General features: G+C 39.4%; 1 protein-coding gene across 6 annotated transcripts in view; it reads left to right on the forward strand.

Annotated features, from left to right (window-relative positions):
• gria3b (glutamate receptor, ionotropic, AMPA 3b) overlaps nt 1-23,703 on the forward strand; it is a 456,144-nt gene that overhangs the window by 322,231 nt on the left and 110,210 nt on the right. For all 6 annotated transcript variants that reach the window (XR_009811483.2, XM_061927997.2, XM_061927998.2 and 3 more), the window contains 2 exons: nt 1,100-1,204; nt 23,103-23,207. Coding sequence is in view for 5 of the 6 variants with exons in the window: in XM_061927997.2 (XP_061783981.1) it covers nt 1,100-1,204; nt 23,103-23,207 (210 nt within the window). In the remaining variant the exon portion in view is untranslated. The remainder of the gene's footprint in view (nt 1-1,099; nt 1,205-23,102; nt 23,208-23,703) is intronic.

Genomic DNA, 23,703 nt, shown 5'->3' on the forward strand with positions numbered 1-23,703 from the left:
TAGACTGGCCTGCCTGTAGTCCAGACCTGTCTCCCATTGAAAATGTGTGGCGCATTATGAAGCCTAAAATACCACAACGGAGACCCCCGGACTGTTGAACAACTTAAGCTGTACATCAAGCAAGAATGGGAAAGAATTCTACCTGAGAAGCTTAAAAAATGTGTCTCCTCAGTTCCCAAACGTTTACTGAGTGTTGTTGAAAGGAAAGGCCATGTAACACAGTGGTGAACATGCCCTTTCCCAACTACTTTGGCACGTGTTGCAGCCATGAAATTCTACGTTAATTATTATTTGCAAAAAAAAAAATAAAGTTTATGAGTTTGAACATCAAATATGTTGTCTTTGTAGTGTATTCAATTGAATATGGGTTGAAAAGGATTTGCAAATCATTGTATTCCGTTTATATTTACATCTAACACAATTTCCCAACTCATATGGAAACAGGGTTTGTATGTTGCATAGCTTTATGTTTGTATGTGTGTGTGTGTTCTGGCAATGCTTACTTAATGGGGATATGGTTCTGTTTACACAGTCACTTTTAGGGGACCTCTGACGGTATGGGGACAAAAAAACAAGTCCCCTCAAGGGAAACCTTTTTAAATGATAGTCAGATCCATTCTGAAGATGCTTAAGTGATTTTTAAGCTTTGGCCCATAAAACATGTTTACTGGTTAGTTTGAGTGTGAGACATTTGCACAGCAGCTCCCACATCGGGCTGTAGCTGGTACATTTAAGTGGTGAAACTTCCTATAAGAGGACAGCTGTACTGCTGTATTCTTAGGATCATGTCATATTTAATTTGTCATCACGTACAAATTTGTGTGAATATTGCAAAATTATTTAAATTTGGTCCCCATGAAGCATATTAACTCTTTTTTCCCCAGGGTCCCCAGTAAGAATGATCAGCACATTCGTTCATCAATCCAGAGATTTAAAGACGTGTATGAGCCATTTTGCCTAATTTTTTTTATGTCTCCACAACATGTAGAAAGAGTGGTCTTTACAAATGACGATTAAAAACTTGGTCCCCATTCCAAATGATAACCAGTATGTGTGTGTGCGTGTGTGTGTGCGTGTGTGTGTGTGTGTCACATGACAGGTCCAAGTGCAGGGGATGACGGGCAACATCCAGTTTGACAACTACGGCCGCCGAACCAACTACACCATAGATGTGTACGAGATGAAACTAGGTGGGCCGAGGAAGGTGAGATCAAGTAAAGAGCTTTATCCGATAAAAAAAACATCCAAAACTCGAAATGGGTACCGGAATAAATGCTTATAAAGAATTTCCGTATTTTTTGGGCCATATAAGACAGTGGTGTCAAACTCATTTTAGATCGGGGGCCAGATGGAGTAAAATCTACTTCCAAGTGGGCCAAACTGGTAAAATCACAGCACGATAACGTAAAAATAAAGATAATTTCAGATTGGTTTCTTTGTTTAAAAATAAAACAGGCACATTCTGAAAATGTACGAATCGTAATGTTGTTGATTTTTGTTTTTTACACTTACATGTTGCAGTCAATAGTATTTTATCTTTATTTGTCGTTATTTATACTTTCTGAATAAATGATGTGATAATGTTCATTAGTCAACTCATTGGTGTTCATTTTCAGAAAAAAATAGTATCAAAAATCGAATAATAAAAAAAAATCCTCGACTGGTGCACTAACATCATGTGTTTGTTTTTTTGTTTTTTTACATATGTAGCATCATCTACAAAGATACATAGAATTGCTATTGCGACATCTAGTGGACACATTTAGAACAGCAGTTTGTTTCATTCAAAAATTCCGGCTCGTTTTTATAGTGAAGACGGCTCACAGCGAAAAAATAGTATTTTCTTGTCGGGATAAAACAACTTGCAATGGCCTCGGGCCTAGTATTTCTTTAAAGTATCCATTTCTTTGTCAATTTCTGATCGCTATTTTCCCGCTTGTGGCTCATCACTAACGTGTGAACGCAGCCAATTTCCCCCGCTACGGAACAGCCCGAGGGTAAAAAAAGGAAGCATGCACGTTAAAAAAAATTGGTGCTGTTAAAATGACTTTTAGTTAACACGTTAGTAACGCATTAACGTTGGCATCCCTAATGATATCGTATCTAATTGTACATGCAGTTATGTGGTGGGTCATTGAAATTTTGATTATTTTGATCATTTTTAAGTGTATTCTTTGGACCCCAAGATGAAAAAGGTTAAGAACAGCAGAACCAGGAAGACAGAGGGATTGCAGCCTCTAGAGCAGGGGTGTCAAACGTACGGCCCGAGGTCCGGATCAGGCCCGCCAACAGGTTTTATCCGGTTCGCGGGATGAGTTTGCCAAGTATAAAAATGAACCTGAAATTTTTGAATGAAAGAAACAGCTGTTCTAAATGTGTCCACTGGATGTCACAATAGCAATTATTTGTATCTTTGTAGATGATGCTACATATGTACAAAAATAAACCACATGATGTTAGTGCACCAGTCGAGGAAAATGATCAAACTACATAAATAACATCCTGTTTTTGATTTTGATATAATTGTTTTTATCTTGATAGATTGAAAATTAACACCAATGAGTTGACTAATGAACATTATCACATCATTAATTCACAAATATAAATAACGAAAAATAGGCATAGCTCGGTCGGTAGAGTGGCCGTGCCAGCAACTTGAGGGTTCCAGGTTCGATACCCGCTTCCGCCATCCTAGTCACTGCCGTTGTGTCCTTGGGCGAGACACTTTGCTCACCTGCTCCCAGTGGGGCACCCACATTGGTTTAAATGTAACTTAGATATTGGGTTTCACTATGTAAAGTGCTTTGAGTCACTAGAGAAAAGCGCTATATTAAAAAATAATAATAATAATTGTATATATATATATATATATATATATATATATATATATATATATATATATATATTAGGGATGTCCGATGGCTTTTTTCCGATATTGTCCATGTCTTTAATTACCGATACCGATATCAACCGATACCGATATATACGGTCGTGGATTTAACACATTATTATGCCTAATTTGGACAACCAGGTATAGTAAAGATAAGGTCTTCTTTTTTTTAAAATTTATAAAATAAAATAAGATAAATAAATTAAAAACATTTTCTTGAATAAAAAAGAAAGTAAAACAATATAGAAACAGTTACATAGAAACTAGTAATTAATGAAAATGAGTCAAATTAACTGTTAAAGGTTAGTACTATTAGTGGACCAGCAGCACGCACAATCATGTGTGCTTACGGACTGTATCCCTTGCAGACTGTATTGATATATATTGATATATAATGTAGGAACCAGAATATTAATAACAGATAGAAACAACCCTTTTGTGTGAATGAGTGTGAATGAGTGTAAATGGGGGAGGGAGGTTTTTTGGGTTGGTGCACTAATTGTAAGTGTATCTTGTGTTTTTTATGTTGATTTAATTAAAAAAAACAAAACAATAAATGATAAATAAATGGGTTGTACTTGTATAGCGCTTTTCTACCTTCAAGGTACTCAAAGCGCTTTGACACTACTTCCACATTTACGCATTCACACACACATTCACACACTGATGGAGGGAGCTGCCATGCAAGGCGCTAACCAGCACCCATCAGGAGCAAGGGTGAAGTGTCTTGCTCAGGACACAACGGACATGACGAGGTTGGTACTAGGTGGGGATTGAACCAGGGACCCTCGGGTCGCGCACGGCCATTCTTCCACTGCGCCACGCCGTCCCTAAAAAAATACAAATAAAAAACCCGATACCGATAATAAAAAAAACGATACCGATAATTTCCGATATTACATTTTAAAGCATTTATCGAAATCTCTAATATACATGTTTTTTTTTTTATAATTACCTGTTGTGGTTATTAATATATATACTTATATATATGTATATATATATATATATATATATATATATATATATATATATATATATATATATATATATAAAACCAACACAGTGCATAAACTCACAACAAATTACACACCTGCAAATCAGTCTGACTTCTGCTGTTGGGGTTCCATCGAACCCAGGTTAAGAACCACTGTTCTAGAGCATGGGTGTCAAACGTACGGACAGGTTTTATCCGGCCATTCACCATTTAACACCTACAACTGAAATACATTTTGTATTTTATATTCGTTCTTACTTTACATATTTCAAAAATCAATACCCCCCGTAAATTATAGTATTCTCCTCTTAATTTAAATAACCAAATAATACAAGCTGGAAGGCTTTGTTCTTTACTCGAAACACAATTTCCATTGTTTTTAAAAACACATTATCTGAAAATGTTAACACATTATAACTTTTTTAAAATGTTTTATTAAATCAACATAAAAAAACACAAGATACACTTACAATTAGTGCACCAACCCAAAAAAAACTCCCTACCCCATTCACACAAAAGGGTTGTTTCTTTCCGTTATTAACATTCTGGTTCCTACAATATATATCAACACAATCTGCAAGGGATGTATATTGTAGTGTCCCGGAAGAGCTAGTGCTGCAAGGGTTTCTAGGTATTTGTTCTGTTGTGTTTATGTTGTGTTACGGTGCGGATATTATATATATATATATATATATATATATATATATATATATATATATATATATATATATATATATATATATATATATATATATATATATATATATATAAGTATATATATTAATAACCGCAACAGGTAATTATAAAAAAAAACATTAAAAAAAAAACATTATGATTTGTGCAATTTCAGAATGTGCTTGTTCTATTTTTAAACAAAGAAAACAATCTGAAGTTGTCTTTATTTTTAAGTTATCGTGCCGTGATTTCACCAGTCCGGCCCACTCGGGAATAGATTTTTTCTCCATGTGGCCCCCCCATCTAAAATGAGTTTGACACCCCTGCTCTCGATGCAAGCACCTGCTTTAATCAAACAATCTATTAATTTAACTAAAACGTCGCAGACATCAAAGCTCGGTCGCTGTGAGAATTGGCCAACGTGCAACTTTTTCGATGGTCCTCGGCAAGTGTTGACCACATGTTTGAGGATGCTAAAGTGTTCCCATGAATTCTCCTGGACGACTGTGACATTTTCAAATAATCCGCCACCTCCATTTATTGAATGGCTGAGGGCTAGTAGGGTCACGGGGGGGGGGGGGGGAGCTCTATTAGGTAGCAGCTCAGTATTATAGGAGGCACACAAATCACACACAGCCTGTGATGGGACTGCTGAAAGTGTCCCATCATGAAAGATGTAAGACTTTCCCCATGCCGTGGGATCGTGCAGGTATGATTTCTGGCCCTCTTCTGGCAGTAATTACCATTTAAATAACCCAATTGTAAAGAAGAGCCAAGAATTTCTCCGGCTCCTCCTCAAAAAAACGGTAATTCCCGGTGGTGCAGTCACATTATAACACGTAATGACCTCTGGCTTTATTTCATAACCTCACTCCGTTCTCCGAGAGACAGCTGTGATTTTCTCGTTAGCCAGATACGAGCGCGATCCAGTCTGATACGAGAACGTGATCTCGCCGTCTGCCTCCCAGGCCTATGAGGCTCACACTTCAATTAGCATCACGCTGGCCCGCCCAGCCAAAAAAAAAAAAAAAAAAGGGAGCCAAGAGTTGGGGTAGGGCGAGGGGGAGTGGAAAAGGAGGTCACGGGGGCGAGTGTGAGGCGGCGTGGGGGATATGAGACGAACTCAGCAGCAGTTTGTCAGGCTCGAGTCACCCCGGTGGTGGTGAGAGGATGAGGCTTCCGAGCTGTGAGTGTCAGCAGTGATGTATGGGGCCGATGTCCGTCCCTGCCACTCCGGGTGAAATCAGGACTTTGCTTCGAGAGCAGTGGTTCTTAAAGGGGAACATTATCACCATTTCAGAATGGTTAAAACCATTAAAAATCAGATCCCAGTGGCTTACTATATTTTTCGAGGTTTTTTTCAAAATTTTACCCATCACGCAATATCCCTAAAAAAAAGCTTCAAAGTGCCTGATTTTAACCGTCGTTATATCAATCAATCAATCAATGTTTATTTATATAGCCCTAAATCACAAGTGTCTCAAAGGGCTGCACAAGCCACAACGACATCCTCGGTATAGCCCACATAAGGGCAAGGAAAAACTCACCCCAGTGGGACGTCGATGTGAATGACTATGAGAAACCTTGGAGAGGACCGCATATGTGGGTAACCCCCCCCCCCCCCTCTAGGGAGACCGAATGCAATGGATGTCGAGTGGGTCTAACATAATATTGTAAGAGTACAGTCCATAGTGGATCCAGCATAACAGTAAGAGTCCAGTCCACAGTGGGGTCAGCAGGAAACCATCCCGAGCGGGTTAAAGACACAAAACAGGAAGTACAGTTTCAACTAGCAGCACCTGCAGTGAGCAAACTCGTATAAAATATAGCACCATAGCACAAACAGAAACAAAACATTTTCGGCTTCTCTACCGGTGTAATATGAAAACTATTTGTTGAATACAAAACATTATGGCCCTTAGCGAAGAAAACATCCATTGATTAGCCGCACCGTTTCATAAGCCGCGGGGTGCGAAGCATAGGAAAAAAGTTACGGCATATAGTCAAAAAATGTTGTCGACTAAGAGTCGGGCCAAGGGAAAAGGAACGCAAATAGTAAGTTGTAGTATAATGGCTTAAGTATCAGTCTTTTGTTCTAGTGGACCATACAAAGGAAACATGAAACTAAATCATAATGTAATCTTGAAAAACCTAAAATAAAGCGTTTTTCTTTTAATCGTTCTGTCAATTTTGTTATTTCATTAAAAAAAATTCATTATTGAACAATTTGTTTCCCATTCATATGACCAACAATCCCTTCAAACCAAACTTTGGGAAAACCAAATGTCCTCCCTGTGCAGGTGTGTTCTCTTTCAATAGCCACCGTATAACAAGCAATATAAGCATTCCATTGATATCAATCAATCAATCAATCAATGTTTATTTATATAGCCCTAAATCACAAGTGTCTCAAAGGGCTGCACAAGCCACAACGACATCCTCGGTATAGCCCACATAAGGGCAAGGAAAAACTCACCCCAGTGGGACGTCGATGTGAATGACTATGAGAAACCTTGGAGAGGACCGCATATGTGGGTAACCCCCCCCACCCCTCTAGGGAGACCGAATGCAATGGATGTCGAGTGGGTCTAACATAATATTGTGAGAGTCCAGTCCATAGTGGATCCAGCATAACAGTAAGAGTCCAGTCCACAGTGGGGTCAGCAGGAAACCATCCCGAGCGGAGACGGGTCAGCAGCGCAGAGATGTTCCCAACCGATATACAGGCGAGCGGTCCACCCCGGGTCCCGACCCCGGACAGCCAGCACCCCATCCATGGCCACCGGATCTGTGTGTCTCCCCTTCCACAAGGGATAGGGGGGAGCAGAGGAGAAAAGAAAAGAAAAACGGCAGATCAACTGGTCTAAAAAAAGGGGGGCTATTCAAAGGCTAGAGTATACAAATGAGTTTTGAGATGGGACTTAAATGTTTCTACTGAATATACACCCGTCCATTTTCCTGTGACGTCACACAGTGATGCCAACACAAACAAACATGGCGGAAAGAACAGCAAGCTATAGCGACATTAGCTCGGATTCAAACTCGGATTTCAGCGGCTTAAGCGATTCAACTGATTGCGCATGTATTGAAACGGATGGTTGTAGTGTGGAGGCAGGTAGCGAAAATGAAATTGAAGAAGAAACTGAAGCTATTGAGCCATATCGGTTTGAACCGTGTGCAAGCGAAACCGACGAAAACGACACGACAGCCAGCGACACGGGAGAAAGCGAGGACGAATTCAGCGATCGCCTTCTAACCAACGATTGGTATGTGTTTGTTTGGCATTAAAGGAAACTAACAACTATGAACTAGGTTTACAGCATATGAAATACATTTGGCAACAACATGCACTTTGAGAGAGCAGACAGCCCAATTTTCATCAATTAATATATTCTGTAGACATACCCTCATCCGCGCTCTTTTCCTGAAAGCTGATCTGTCCAGTTTTGGAGTTGATGTCAGCAGGCCAGGGAAGCTAGGGTCGATGTGAGCCAAGACATCCAGGGGGTTTAGCTCGCTCGTCTGCGGGAACAAACTGCCGCCATTGCTTGCCGTGCTACCGAGGTACTTTGTCCCTGAATTGCTCACACACTCCGGCAGATTCAATGGGGGTCTGGCGGCAGATTTCTTTGACTTTATCGTTGGAAATGCATCTGCTTTGAGTGTCGCAGGATATCCACACATTCTTGCCATCTCTGTCGTAGCATAGCTTTCGTCGGTAAAGTGTGCGGAACAAACGTCCAATTTCTTGCCACTTTCGCATCTTTGGGCCACTGGTGCAACTTGAATCCGTCCCTATTCGTGTTGTTACACCCTCCGACAACACACCGACTAGGCATGATGTCTCCAAGGTATGGAAAACAGTCGAAAAAACGGAAAATAACAGAGCTGATTTGATTCGGTGTTTGTAATGTGTTTGAGAAAATGGCGGATTGCTTCACCCATTTAGAGTTCGGAAATCGGTTAAAAAAATATATGGTCTTTTTTCTGCAACATCAAGGTATATATTGACGCTTACATAGGTCTGGTGATAATGTTCCCCTTTAAGGTTTATTGGCGCTCTGTACTTCTCCCTACGTCCGTGTACTACTCGGTACAGCGGCGTTTTAAAAAGTCATAAATTTTACTTTTTGAAACCGATACCGATAATTTCCGATATCACATTTTAAAGCATTTATCGGACTGCCGATATTATCGGACATCTCTACTCTTAACCGCAACATGCTGTGACGACCGGGGCGCATGGTGATGCGGGGTTTCGTTCTCCCAGGATGCAACGGACTTCGGACACAGCGTGAAGGTAGAAGAAATGATTTATTTACCGAATAAATCAGAAGGAACAAAGAAAAGGGTGCTCTTAGCACATAAGGTAAAAACTAAGGATGGCTAGCGTGGGAGCTAGCGAGTAACAGAGCCTAGCGTGGAAGCTAGCAGGTACAGAGCAAGAACAAAAGTCGTCTACTGTTGCAAAAAGCAAACTAGGAAGCAAGACAGAATGACAGGGAAGGCAGGCTTAAATAATAATGTCAGTGATGACCAACAGGTGCGCGTCGGGAACACACGCGGCAGGTGAAAACAATAAGCAGCCATGGCAACAAACTCAGGTGTACAAAACAGGCACTCAAGGAGTCCAAAACTAACAAAAAACACAAGTACCTTGAAAACAAACAAAATTAAAGCTGCAAGCAGCATTGGTCGGGCCCGCATATTTGGCAGGTGCTAATCCTAAGTGTCCCAATACGTTTGTCAAGTTTCAGAAGTGTCCCAAAACTTTTGTCCAGTGTAAGTGTCCCAATACTTTTGTCCAGTGGTAGTCCTAAGTGTCCCAATACTTCAGTTTACTTTTAGTGCGAAGTGTCCCAATACTTTTGTCCAGTGGTAGTCCTAAGTGTCCCAATACTTTTGGCAAGTTTTAGTCCCAAGTGTCCCAATACTATTGTTAAGTTCTAGTCCCAAGTGTCCCAATACTTTTGTCCAGTTGTCGTCATAAGTGTCCCAATACTTTTGTCCGGTGGTAGTCATAAGTGTCCCAATACTTTTGTCTAGTGTACCTACCTTGTCTGCATTGTGTAGGCACGCTGGTGCTTCCTGCTTTTAAGCAGCCATCTTAAAAAAAAGAGCAGCGCAGCAGCATCAGCGCAGCGGTTCTTTGAAGGCTCATAAAATCAAAACCGGAGCAGTTAGAAAAATGCTGTTCTATACTTTTATACACAAGGGTTCAATCTCTCTCCTGTGTTAGTTTGAAGCCGAAACGACAAATGTGCTCAGAGGAGAATTTGAAAATTTGTTTTGAAGGGGGAATAGCAAACTTCCTGTCGATTTTAGCTGGGGGTTGTCAATCTATGAAATGTAGGTCTAAGTGAGACCTACATAGAGGTTTTTGTTTCATGTCTCTCCGACCTTCCCAGTGGGAGTTACAGGCAGTTTTGTCATTTTTTTCTCCCGAGGCGCAGTTTTTTCTGCGTTTTATTCACAAATTGCGCTAGAGCACAATTTTTAGATTTGGGGTTAGGTTTTTTTATTAGATCGCAATTTTTGCCAGTCCTGATGTGTGTGTTCAGTTCGGTGAGTTTTGAAGCATGTTAAGGGGGTCAAATTACAGCTCAAAGAGGCAAAAGTGACTGTTTTTAGTACATCTTTGTCTTGAAGGGGGAATTGCCAACTTCCTGTTGATTTTTGCCCGAGGAAATTAATTAATGAAAAGTAGGGCTAAGTGAGCCCTACATAGAGGTTTTTGTTTCATGTCTCTACAACATTCGTACTGGGAGTTATAAGCAGTTTTCTTTCTAGAGGGCGCTAGAGCGCAATTTTGAGTTTTGGGGTTCGGTTTTTTTTATTAAAAGACAATTATCGCAGGTCCTGATGTGTGGGTCAAATATGGTGAGTTTTGAAGCATGTTAAGTGGGTCAAATTAGTGCTCGAAGAGGCGGCGGAATTAAAGCTGCAAGCAGCATTGGTCGGGCCCGCGTATTTGGCAGGTGCTAGTCCTAAGTGTCCCAATACTTTTGTTTAGTTTTCGTCCTAAGTGTCCCAATACTTTTGTCTACTTTTAGTCTGAAGTGTCCCAATACTTTTGTCTAGTGTACCTACCTTGTCTGCATTGTGTGGGCACGTTGGTGCTTCCTGCTTTTGAGCAGCCATCTTAAAAAAACAGCACCGCAGGAGCATCAGTGCAGCGGGTCTTTGAAGGGTCATAAAATCAAAACCGGAGCAGGTATCACAACTCTTTCACCAACTTTTAATCAGAAGGGTTCAATGTCTCTCCTGTGTTAGTTTGAAGCCGAAACAACAAACGCGCTCAGAGGAGATAATGTTTGAAGAAAGGTGACGGGTTTTTACAAAAATGTTGTGTTGAAGGGGGAATAGCAAACTTCCTGTATATTTTTGCTGGGGGTTGTCAATTTATGAAATGTAGATCTATGTGAGACCTACGTTGAGGTTTTTGTTTCATGTCTCTCCGACCTTCCCAGTGGGAGTTACAGGCAGTTGTGTCATTTTTTTCATCCGAGGAGTAGTTTTTTGTGCGTTTTATTAAAAAATTGCTGTAGAGCACAATGTTTAGATTTGGGGTTAGGTTTTTTTATTAGATCACAATTTTTGCCAGTCCTGATGTGTGCGTTCAGTTTGGTGAGTTTTGAAGCATGTTAAGGGGGTCAAATTACAGCTCAAAGAGGCAAAAGTGACTGTTTTTAGTACTTTTTTGTCTTGAAGGGGGAATTGCCAACTTCCTGTAGATTTTAGCCCGAGAATGTACCATTCTGAAAGTTAGGTCTGAGTCAGACCTACATAGAGGATTTTGTTTCATGTCTTTCCGACCTTCCTAGTGGGAGTTACAGGCAGTCTAGTTTTTTTTTTCCCTAGGGGGCGCTAGAGCGCAATTTTGATTTTTGCAGTTTGGTTTTTTTATTAAAAGACAATTTTCGCAGGTCCTGATGTGTGGGTCAAATATTGTGAGTTTTGAAGCATGTTAAGTGGGTCAAATTAGTGCTCCGTTTTATTCAAAAATTGCTATAGAGCGCAATTTTTGAATTTGGGGTTAGGTTTTTTTATTAGATCACAGTATTTGCCAGTCCTGATGTGTGTGTTCAGTTTGGTGAGTTTTGAAGCATGTTAAGGGGGTCAAAATGCAGCTCAAAGAGCCAAAAGTGTGTTTTTTTAGTACTTTTTTGTCTTGAAGGGGGAATAGCCAACTTCCTGTAGATTTCTGCCCGATGATATACAATTATGAAAACGAGGTCTGAGTCAGACCTACATAAAGGTTTTTGTTTCATGTCTCTCCGATCTTCCTAGTGGGAGATATAGGCAGTCTAGTTTTTTTTTTCCCTAGGGGGCGCTAGAGCGCAATTTTGAGTTTTGGGGTTTGTTTTTTTTAAAAAAGGTAATTTTCGCAGGTCCTGATGTGTGGGTCAAATATGGTGAGTTTTGAAGCATGTTAAGTGGGTCAAATTACAGTTTAATCTGGCGGCGGAAGAAAAAAGAATAATAATTAAAGCTGCAAGCAGCATTGGTCGGGCCCGCGTATTTGGCAGGTGCTAGTCCTAAGTGTCCCAATACTTTTGTCTACTTTTAGTCTGAAGTGTCCCAAGACTTTTGTCTAGTGTACCTACCTTGTCTGCATTGTGTGGGCACGTTGGTGCTTCCTGCTTTTGAGCAGCCATCTTAAAAAAACAGCACCGCAGGAGCATCAGTGCAGCGGGTCTTTGAAGGGTCATAAAATCAAAACCGGAGCAGGTATCACAACTCTTTCGCCAACTTTTAATCAGAAGGGTTCAATCTCTCTCCTGTGTTAGTTTGAAGCCGAAACAACAAACGCGCTCAGAGGAGATAATGTTTGAAGAAAGGTGACGGGTTTTTACAAAAATGTTGTGTTGAAGGGGGAATAGCAAACTTCCTGTATATTTTTGCTGGGGGTTGTCAATTTATGAAATGTAGGTCTATGTGAGACCTACGGAGAGGTCTTCGTTTCATGTCTCTCCGACCTTCCCAGTGGGAGTTACAGGCAGTTTTGTCAGATTTTTCATCCGAGGAGCAGTTTTTTCTGCGTTTTATTAAAAAATTGCTGTAGAGCACAATTTTTAGATTTGGCGTTAGGTTTTTTCATTAGATCACAGTTGTAGCCAGTCCTGATGTGTGTGTTCAGTTTGGTGAGTTTTGAAGCATGTTAAGGGGGTGAAATTACAGCTCAAAGAGGCAAAAGTGACTGTTTTTAGTACTTTTTTGTCTTGAAGGGGGAATTGCCAACTTCCTGTTGATTTTAGCCCGAGAATGTACCATTATGAAAGTTAGGTCTGAGTCAGACCTACATAGAGGATTTTGTTTCATGTCTTTCCGACCTTCCTAGTGGGAGTTACAGGCAGTCTAGTTTGTTTTTTTTCCTAGGGGGCGCTAGAGCGCAATTTTGATTTTTACAGTTTGGTTTTTTTATTAAAAGACAACTTTCGCAGGTCCTGATGTGTGGGTCAAATATTGTGAGTTTTGAAGCATGTTAAGTGGGTCAAATTAGTGCTCCGTTTTATTCAAAAATTGCTATAGAGCGCAATTTTTGAATTTGGGGTTAGGTTTTTTTATTAGATCACAGTATTTGCCAGTCCTGATGTGTGCGTTCAGTTTGGTGAGTTTTGAAGCATGTTAAGGGGGTCAAAATGCAGCTCAAAGAGCCAAAAGTGTGTTTTTTTAGTACTTTTTTGTCTTGAAGGGGGAATAGCCAACTTCCTGTAGATTTCTGCCCGATGATATACAATTATGAAAACGAGGTCTGAGTCAGACCTACATAAAGGTTTTTGTTTCATGTCTCTCCGATCTTCCTAGTGGGAGATATAGGCAGTCTAGTTGTTTTTTTTCCTAGGGGGCGCTAGAGCGCAATTTTGAGATTTGGGTTTTTTTTTTTTTTTTAAAAAGGTAATTTTTGCAGGTCCTGATGTGTGGGTCAAATATGGTGAGTTTTGAAGCATGTTAAGTGGGTCAAATTACAGTTTAATCTGGCGGCGGAAGAAAAAAGAATAATAATTAAAGCTGCAAGCAGCGTTGTTCGGGCCCGCGTATTTGGCAGGTGCTAGTCCTAAGTGTCCCAATACTTTTGTCTACTTGTAGTCTGAAGTGTCCCAAGACTTTTGTCTAGTGTACCTACCTTGTCTGCATTGTGTGGGCACGTTGGTGCTTCCTGCTTTTGAGCAGCCATCTTAAAAAAACAGCAGCGCAGGAGCATCAGTGCAGCGGGTCTTTGAAGGGTCATAAAATCAAAACCGGAGCAGGTATCACAACTCTTTCGCCAACTTTTAATCAGAAGGGTTCAATCTCTCTCCTGTGTTAGTTTGAAGCCGAAACAACAAACGCGCTCAGAGGAGATAATGTTTGAAGAAAGGTGACGGGTTTTTACAAAAATGTTGTGTTGAAGGGGGAATAGCAAACTTTCTGTATATTTTAGCTGGGGGTTGTCAATGTATGAAATGTAGGTCTAAGTAAGACCTACGGAGAGGTTATTGTTTCATGTCTCTCCGACCTTCCCGGTGGGAGTTACAGGCAGTTTTGTCATTTTTTTCTTCCGAGGAGCAGTTTTTTCTCCGTTTTATTAAACAATTGCTGTAGAGCGCAGTTTTTGAATTTGGGGTTAGGTTTTTTTATTAGATCACAGTTTTTGCCAGTCCTGATGTGTGCGTTCAGTTTGGTGAGTTTTGAAGCATGTTAAGGTGGTCAAATTACAGCTCAAAGAGGCAAAAGTGACTGTTTTTAGTACTTTTTTGTCTTGAAGGGGGAATTGCCAACTTCCTGTAGATTTTAGCCCGAGGATGTACAATTATGAGAACTAGGTCTAAGTCAGACCTACATAGAGGATTTTGTTTCATGTTTTTCCGACCTTCCTAGTGGGAGTTACAGGCAGTCTAGTTTTTTTTTTTCCTAGGGGGCGCTAGAGCGCAATTATGATTTTTGCGGTTCGGTTTTATTATTAAAAGACAATTTTCGCAGGTCCTGATTTGTGGGTCAAATATGGTGAGTTTTGAAGCATGTTAAGTGGGTCAAATTAGTGCTCGAAGAGGCGGCCGGTATAATAATAATAATAATAATAATAATAATAATAATAAAACCTTAGAAATTCAATAGGTCCTTATGTCCCATTGCATAAGGACTCCCTGTGGGAGTCCTTTTGCAATGGGCCATTGCGGGCCCTAATAAAACCTTAGAATAACAATAGGTCCTTATGTCCCATTGCATAAACCTTAGAATAACAATAGGTCCTTATGTCCCATTGCAGAAGGGAGTCCTTTTGCAATGGGCCATTGCGGGCCCTAATAAAACCTTAGAATAACAATAGGTCCTTATGTCCCATTGCAAAAGGACTCCCGTTGGGATTCCTTTTACAATGGGCCATGCGGGCCCTAAATATGATCCGGGCAGCGGATCATAACACATGCAAGTGTAAACAACAACAACAACAACATACATTTTTAAACAAAGAAAACAATTTGAAGTTGTCTTTATTTTTAAGTTATCGTGCCGTGATTTTACCAGTCCGGCCCACTTGGGAGTAGATTTTTTTTCTCCATGTGGGCCCCCGATCTAAAATTAGTTTGACACCCCTGCTCTATAGCACACAAATCTCACCGCACCAACACGCAGACAGGAAAGTATTTCCAAACAGTCTAAAAATCAACAACAATATTCTGAAAACTCTTCACTTGTGTGAACCCTCCCCCTCCCTTTTATAACACCTGCGTGTCCCAAATATTTAAAGATCTAAGGAGGAGGTGGTGGGGTGCGGGCCAGATGTGAATAAGAAAGCCTGAGCCAGCAACAGTTAGAATATTGGCAGCGACATATGCAAGGCGTCTCATCGTGTGCCAAGGCAGCCATTTATTTCAGATGGGCAAACAAACACTTGACATTGGTTTGAGTTAAGCATCTGTACGGCAGAATGCAGAGTAACTGGCATGGCGGGGGCCGCACAGACGAAACCGTGGAGCCGGTGGAATGATATGCTAAATTATTAAGCATGTATGCAGTTCACAGGCCTGAATATCAATAATTTACCATAAAACCTGCGAGGCTGGAGATGGGAGGGACTGAAGTTGTCTGTTATATTCTCATCTACTGCAGAGGAGCCATTCAGGTTGAAAACAAATATTTGTTTTCTTAAATAAATAGTGTCTATGAATATTGATTACCATACAGTATGTATAGCTGCACAATGCACTCACATGTTCCTAATTATGCTAATTTGTTCCTATTATGTTGAATGTCGCAGCCTTCTGGGAATTGAAGTATTGTTTCAAAGAGCTCTGCATTACGCTCATTAGGCCCTTAAACAGGTGTGGGGCTCCTTTTTTTCCATTTTTATGAGGTCCTCCAACGGCCATATTAAAGTTATGAACACTCATTGGTTATAAATTGTGATTATATAAATACAAACCCCGTTTCCATATGAGTTGGGAAATTGTGTTAGATAAACGGAATACAATGATTTGAAAATGCTTTTCAACCCATATTCAATTGAATGCACTATAAAGACAAAATATTTGATGTTCAAACTCATAAACTTTATTTTTTTTTTGCAAATAATAATTAACTTAGAATTTCACGGCTGCAACACGTGCCACTGTGTTACATGGCCTTTCCTTTTAACAACACTCAGGAAACGTTTGGGAACTGAGGAGACACATTTTTTAAGCTTCTCAGGTGGAATTCTTTCCCATTCTTGCTTGATGTACAGCTTAAGTTGTTCAACAGTCCGGGGGTCCCCGTTGTGGTATTTTAGGCTTCATAATGCGCCACACATTTTCAATGGGAGACAGGTCTGGACTACAGGCAGGCCAGTCTAGTACCCGCACTCTTTTACTATGAAGCCACGTTGATGTAACACGTGGCTTGGCATTGTCTTGCTGAAATAAGCAGGGGCGTCCGTGGTAACGTTGCTTGGATTGAAACGACGTGGTCGCATAGTGATGCGGGTGTGGTTCTCCCAAGGATGCAGACGGCTTCGGACACAGCTTGCAGGTAGGAAAAATGATTTATTTTAAATATAAATAATATGATGAATAAACAAAAGGGCTAGCGTGGGAGCTAGCAAACCAAAAGAGCCTAGCGTGAGAACTAGTAGCTAAGAAACAGTAAATAATCGTCGTCATCAGTTGTGTGAGAACAAACTAGGAAGCCAGACCGAGTGAGGCCAGGCCAAAGACTAAATAGCCCTCTGATTAGTGCCCGGGCAACAGGTGCGCGTCCCGAACACTAACCAGAGGCAGGTGAAAGTAATCAGTTGACATGGCAACTGAACACAAACAAAATCAATGTGCTGAAAACATATGTGACGAGAAACATAAACAAACTATGATCCGTGCAGCGGATCGTAACATGGATGGCAACATATGTTGCTCCAAAACCTGTATGTACCTTTCAGCATTAATGGCGCCTTCACAGATGTGTAAGTTACCCATGTCTTGGGCACTAATACACCCCCATACCATCACACATGCCGGATTTTCAACTTTGCGCCTATAACAAACCGGATAGTTCTTTTCCTCTTTGGTCAAGAGGACACGACGTCCACAGTTTCCAAAAACAATTTGAAATGTGGACTCGTCAGACCTTTCCCACTTTGTATCAGTCCATCTTAGATGAGCTCAGGCCCAGCGAAGCCGACGGCGTTTCTGGGTGTTGTTGATAAACGGTTTTCGCCTTGCATAGGAGAGTTTTAACTTGCACTTACAGATGTAGCGACCAACTGTAGTTACTGACGGTGGGTTTCTGAAGTGTTCCTGAGCCCATGTGGTGATATCCTTTACACACCGATGTCGCTTGTTGGTGCAATACAGCCTGAGAGATCGAAGGTCACGGGGCTTAGCTGCTTACGTGCAGTGATTTCTTCAGATTCTCTGAACCTTTTGATGATATTACGGACCGTAGATGGTGAAATCCCTAAAATTCCTTGCAATAGCTGGTTGAGAACGTTTTTTCTTAAACTGTTCAACAATTTGCTAACACATTTGTTGACAAAGAGGTGACCCTCGCCCCATCCTTGTTTGGAATCTACTTTTATACCCAATCATGGCACCCACCTGTTCCCAATTTGCCTGTTCACCTGTGGGATGTTCCAAATAAGTGTTTGATGAGCATTCCTCAACTTTATCAGCATTTATTGCCACCTTTCCCAACTTCTTTGTCACGTGTTGCTGGCATCATATTCTAAAGTTAATGATTATTTGCAAAAAAAAAAAAAAAAATTATCAGTTTAAACATCAAATATGTTGTCTTTGTAGCATATTCAACTGAATATGGGTTGAAAATTATTTGCAAATCATTGTATTCCGTTTATATTTACATCTAACACAATTTCCCAACTCATATGGAAACGGGGTTTGTATGTATGATCTCTTAAACAAGTCATGTAAGCAAAAACTTGATACATCCATGCAGCTTGTCTTTGGTCTATTATTATTACTTGTCATTACAACAATAACAACAACTGTCCGCCGCAGTCAGTAGACGATCGATCGAACAGTTGCAATATCAGAATCAATGTCAGCACACGACTCTGCCATTGTTGTTTGACTCAAACAGTGGCTTCGGCGCTACGTCACATATATGAAATCCCGCTCGGCGATCCTGATTGGTTCATTATTTTTTTGCTATCTTGAAGGAGTTTGCATTGCCCTCGATCCCAGATCCTTGTGTGGAGCTCAGCGAACTACAAGGATCTGGCGAGAGTCAGGTTAGGCCAGGGGTCGGCAACCCGCGGCTCTTTTAGCGCCGCCCTAGTGGCTCTCTGGAGCTTTTTCAAAAATGTATGAAAAATGGAAAAAGTTGAGGGGGAAAAAAATATATTTTTTGTTTTAATATGGTTTCTGTAGGAGGACAAACATGACACAAACCTCCCTAATTGTTATAAAGCACACTGTTTATATTAAACATGCTTCACTGATTCGAGTATTTGGCGAACGCCGTTTTGTCCTACTAATTTTTGCAGTCCTTGAACTCACCCTAGTTTGTTTACATGTATATCTTTCTGCGACTTTCTAGGACGTGTTTTATGCCACTTCTTTTTCTGTCTCATGTTGTCCACCAAACTTTTAACGTTGTGCATGAATCCACAAAGGTGAGTTTTGTTGATGTTATTGACTTGTGTGGAGTGCTAATCAGACATATTTGGTCACTGCATGACTGCAAGCTAATCGATGCTAACATGCTATTTAGGCTAGCTATATGTACATATTGCATAATTATGCCTCATTTGTAGCTATATTTGAGCTAATTTAGTTTCCTTTAAGTCATATTAATTCAATTTATATCTCATGACACACTATCTGTATGTAATATGGCTTTTAATTTTTTGCGGCTCCAGACAGATTTGTTTTTGTATTTTTGGTCCAATATGGCTCTTTCAACATTTTGGGTTGCCGACCCCTGGGTTAGGCTATAGACTCTGGAACAACTTGCACCAGTCCCTCCGTGATCTTGACTGTGTTGAAACTTTTAGGAAACATTTGAAAACTTCTCTTTTTAGTAAAGCTTTTAGTTAATGCACCTTTTAACTATCATTTTTAATCCACTTTGTATCCCTTTTATGATGTTGCTCCTGTTGTTTTAAATTGAATTGTTGTTTTACTTCACCTATGTTTTGTACTGCGCTTTGTGATTATATCTGTGAAAAGCGCTTTATAAATACAATTTACTTACTCACTTACTTACAAAATTAGCCGCTTGTGCTGTTGTTTATTAGTTTTCACCCTTAACCCGGAAACGGAAGTTCTGCTATCTTTATCGATCGCCACGATATAATAATAAAAAAATAAAACAAGGGTAACACTTCAGTATGGGGAACATATTCATCATTAATTAGTTGCTTATTAAAGTAACAAAGACTTAATTTAGAGTTAGCTGGACACTAGGGGAACATTAGGGTTACTACCGTATTTTTCGGAGTATAAGTCGCTCCGGAGTATAAGTCGCACCGGCCGAAAATGCATAATAAAGAAGGAAAAAAACATATATAAGTCACACTGGAGTATAAGTCGCATTTTTTGGGGAAATGTATTCGATAAAACCCAACACCAAGAATAGAAATTTGAAAGGCAATTTAAAATAAATAAAGAATAGTGAACAACAGGCTGAATAAGTGTACGTTATATGAGGCATAAATAACCAACTGAGAACGTGCCTGGTATGTTAACGTAACATATTATGGTAAGAGTCATTCAAATAACTATAACATATAGAACATGCTATACGTTTACCAAACAATCTCTCACTCCTAATCACTAAATCCCATGAAATCTTATACGTCTAGTCTCTTACGTGAATGAGATAAATAATATTATTTGATATTTTACGGTAATGTGTTAATAATTTCACACATAAGTCGCTCCTGAGTATAAGTCGCACCCCCGGCCAAACTATGAAAAAAACTGCAACTTATAGTCCGAAAAATACGGTATTTGCCCTAAAATACGCATTGAGGCTATAAAGTGGGTTTTATCCGATTAACCGCTTAATTGATTAATCTAACAAACTACCGTATTTTTCGGAGTATAAGTCGCACTGGAGTATAAGTCGCATTTTTGGGGGGAAATTTATTTGATAAAACCCAACATCAAGAATAGACATTTGAAAGGCAATTTAAAATAAATAAAAAATAGTGAACAACAGGCTGAATAAGTGTACGTTATATGAGGCATAAATAACCAACTGAGAACGTATGTTAACGTAACATATTATGGTAAGAGTCATTCAAATAACTATAACATATAGAACATGCTATACGTTTACCAAACAATCTCTCACTCCTAATCACTAAATCCCATGAAATCTTATACATCTAGTCTCTTACGTGAATAAGTAGGGATGTCCGATAATGGCTTTTTGCCGATATCCGATATTCCAATATTGTCCAACTCTTTAATTACCGATACCGATATCAACCGATATATACAGACGTGGAATTAACACATTATTATGCCTAATTTTGACAACCAGGTATGGTCGATAAATAAATTAAAAACATTTTCTTGAATAAAAAAGAAAGTAAAACAATATAAAAACAGTTACATAGAAACTAGTAATGAATGAAAATGAGTAAAATTAACTGTTAAAGGTTAGTACTATTAGTGGACCAGCAGCACGCACAATCATGTGTGCTTATGGACTGTATCCCTTGCAGACTGTATTGATATATATTGATATATAATGTAGGAACCAGAATATCATATCTCCCGAAAACCTCCCGGGACAAATATTCTCCCGAAAATCTCCCGATTTTCAGCCGGAGCTGGAGGCCATGCCCCCTCCAGCTACATGCGGACCTGAGTGAGGACAGTCTTTTTTTTTCATGACGGGAGGACAACAGGGTGACAAGAACTAAATCATCCAGACTCGAGATAAATTGTATTATTATGTTTATCTTACCTAAAAATAAATATATTTATTAATTTAAAAAAAACAAAATCTAAATACATTTTCACTATATTTTGCTAAAAACATCAAAATTAATTGTATTTTTATTTGTATTTTTTGTGACTCTTTACTACATCCAGCCATAGAATTATACATTAAAATAAACATATTGGAAATAATTAATTTTAAATGATCATAATAATTCATTTAAAATGACCATATTTAATTGTTAAAATAATTGCTTGTTTATCAACAACTTTAGCATTTTATTCATTACATTTTGAAGCTCTCAGAAGCCAAGTTATGTTATATTCCTTAAGTATCAATTATCCAAACACAGTTTTGTTTGCATATTTTCAGGATATATATATATATATATATATATATATATATATATATATATATATATATATATATATATATATATATATATATATATATATATATATATGTCTTTGTATATGTATATATATATGTATATGTATGTATATATATATATATGTATGAAATACTTGACTTGGTGAATTCTAGCTGTCAATATACTCCTCCCCTCTTAACCACGCCCCCGCCCTCAACCACGCCCGCCCCACACACACACACACACACACACACCTAATATCTACGATTTTTCACACACACAAGTGAATGCACGCATACTTGGTCAACAGCCATACAGGTCACACTGAGGGTGGCCGTATAAACAACCTTAACACTGTTAGAAATATGCGCCACACGGTGAACCCACACCAAACAAGAATGACAAACACATTTCGGGAGAACATCCGCACCGTAACACAACATAAACACAACAGAAGAAATACCCAGAAACCCTTGCAGCACTAGCTCTTCCGGGACACTACAATATACATCAATTTGCAGATTGTGTTGATATATATTGTAGGAACCAGAATGTTAATAACAGAAAGAAACAACCCTTTTGTGTGAATGAGTGTAAATGGGGGAGGGAGGTTTTTAGGGTTGGTGCAGTAATTGTAAGTGTATCTTGTGTTTTTTATGTTGATTTAATTGAAAAAATAAAATACAAAAAATAAAATCCGTTACGGATAATAAAAAAAACGATACCGATAATTTCCGATATTACATTTTAACGCATATATCGGCCGATAATATCGGCCTGCCGATATTATCGGACATCTCTATGAATGAGCTAAATAATATTATTTGATATTTTACGGTAATGTGTTAATAATTTCATACATAAGTCGCTCCTGAGTATAAGTCGCACCCCCGGCCAGATTATGAAAAAAACTGCGACTTATAGTCCGAAAAATACGGTAATAAGCAATAATTCTGAGGTTATTGCGGGAACACTCTTAGTTAATGGCTTCCTGGTTGTATAATAAGGCCATGCAGAATAAGGCACTACAAGGAACTTAATGTCTAATTAAGAGCCAATATGTTACTAATTTGCATTTTAATAAGCAACTAATTAATGGTGAATATGTTCCCCATACTAAAGTGTTGCCAAAACAAGTACTGCACTGTAATGCATATAATTAATACATATGAGATAAGACTTCCTTTAATACTTAATTTAGGCCTAAAACATGTCAAATAAGCTTGAGAAAAGTTTGGTACTTTGTTAACTTTTAAAACAAATCTGCTATCTAGCGAAGCTACAATCGTTGGCTGTAATGAGAGCATCATCATAATCATTGTTTACTGTAGTTTTCGGTGTTCAAGAATCATCAACAATTCTCCTCGGGAGAAAAACAATTGTGATTGTGTAACTTGAGCCATGTATTTGTAAATGCAGCCTTACTTCGGTATTTGTCAACAAACAGTATCAGAAAATGTGTACCGTATTTTCCGCACTACGAGGCGCACCTAAAAACCTCCAATTTTCTCAAAAGCTGACAGTGCGCCTTATAATCCAGTGCGCCTTATATATGGACCAACAGGTCTCGCAACTACGGGATGCATAACGTAACCCCAGCCTCTACTGTAGCGTCTATTCTATGCGCCTTATAATGCGGTGCGCCTTATATGTGAACAAAGTTTTAAAATAGGCCATTCATTGAAGGTGCGCCTTATAATCCGGTGCGCCTTATATTGCGGAAAATACGGTACACATTTTACATTGACTTGCTGTTTTCGTTTGGGATAATGCACAGTTTTTTAACCTCTCTTCTCTCTTTACAGATCGGGTACTGGAACGAGTTCACACGATTTGTAAATATTATGGACCCGCAGGTCACCAACGACTCCTCAGTGGAAAACCGAACGATTGTGGTCACTACTATTATGGTACACTTTCCCAATAGTTTGAAATGTTTCACGTATTCTGCCACTCAAGGTCATGGTGTTGATTGCCAATGAGTGATACATTCTGTCCTGGGCGGGTAGAACCACATCTTTTTTGCGTTGCTTTCCATCCACTCACTACACGCTGAAACAGTCGACCCGTGAGACGGGGGCTGGGAGGGCGGGGAGTGTTTCAACTGTATCCGTGTGGGTGTCAAAGCATTTTGATTTTCCATACCTCAGTGGCCTGTCGTAGCAGTGACATCACAATAATGGTATCAGTTAGAATGGTTGACTCCATCCGTTGCATACGTAAGTAGACCTGTCTGTCCTCATCAAGTAAATGTTCACTGACACTTGGGATGATGATAGCGTACTTTTGTAACGACTAATAAGTACTGACGGAAGGATGAGCAGTTGAAATATTATATTCTTATTTTGCTTCTATTGCGCCTCCATTTGTTCTGTGCTGAACTGCACAGTCAGCATTTTAAAGGGG

Source organism: Nerophis lumbriciformis, linkage group LG35 (genome assembly GCF_033978685.3).
Source record: "Nerophis lumbriciformis linkage group LG35, RoL_Nlum_v2.1, whole genome shotgun sequence".
NCBI classification, from domain to species: Eukaryota; Metazoa; Chordata; class Actinopteri; order Syngnathiformes; family Syngnathidae; genus Nerophis; species Nerophis lumbriciformis.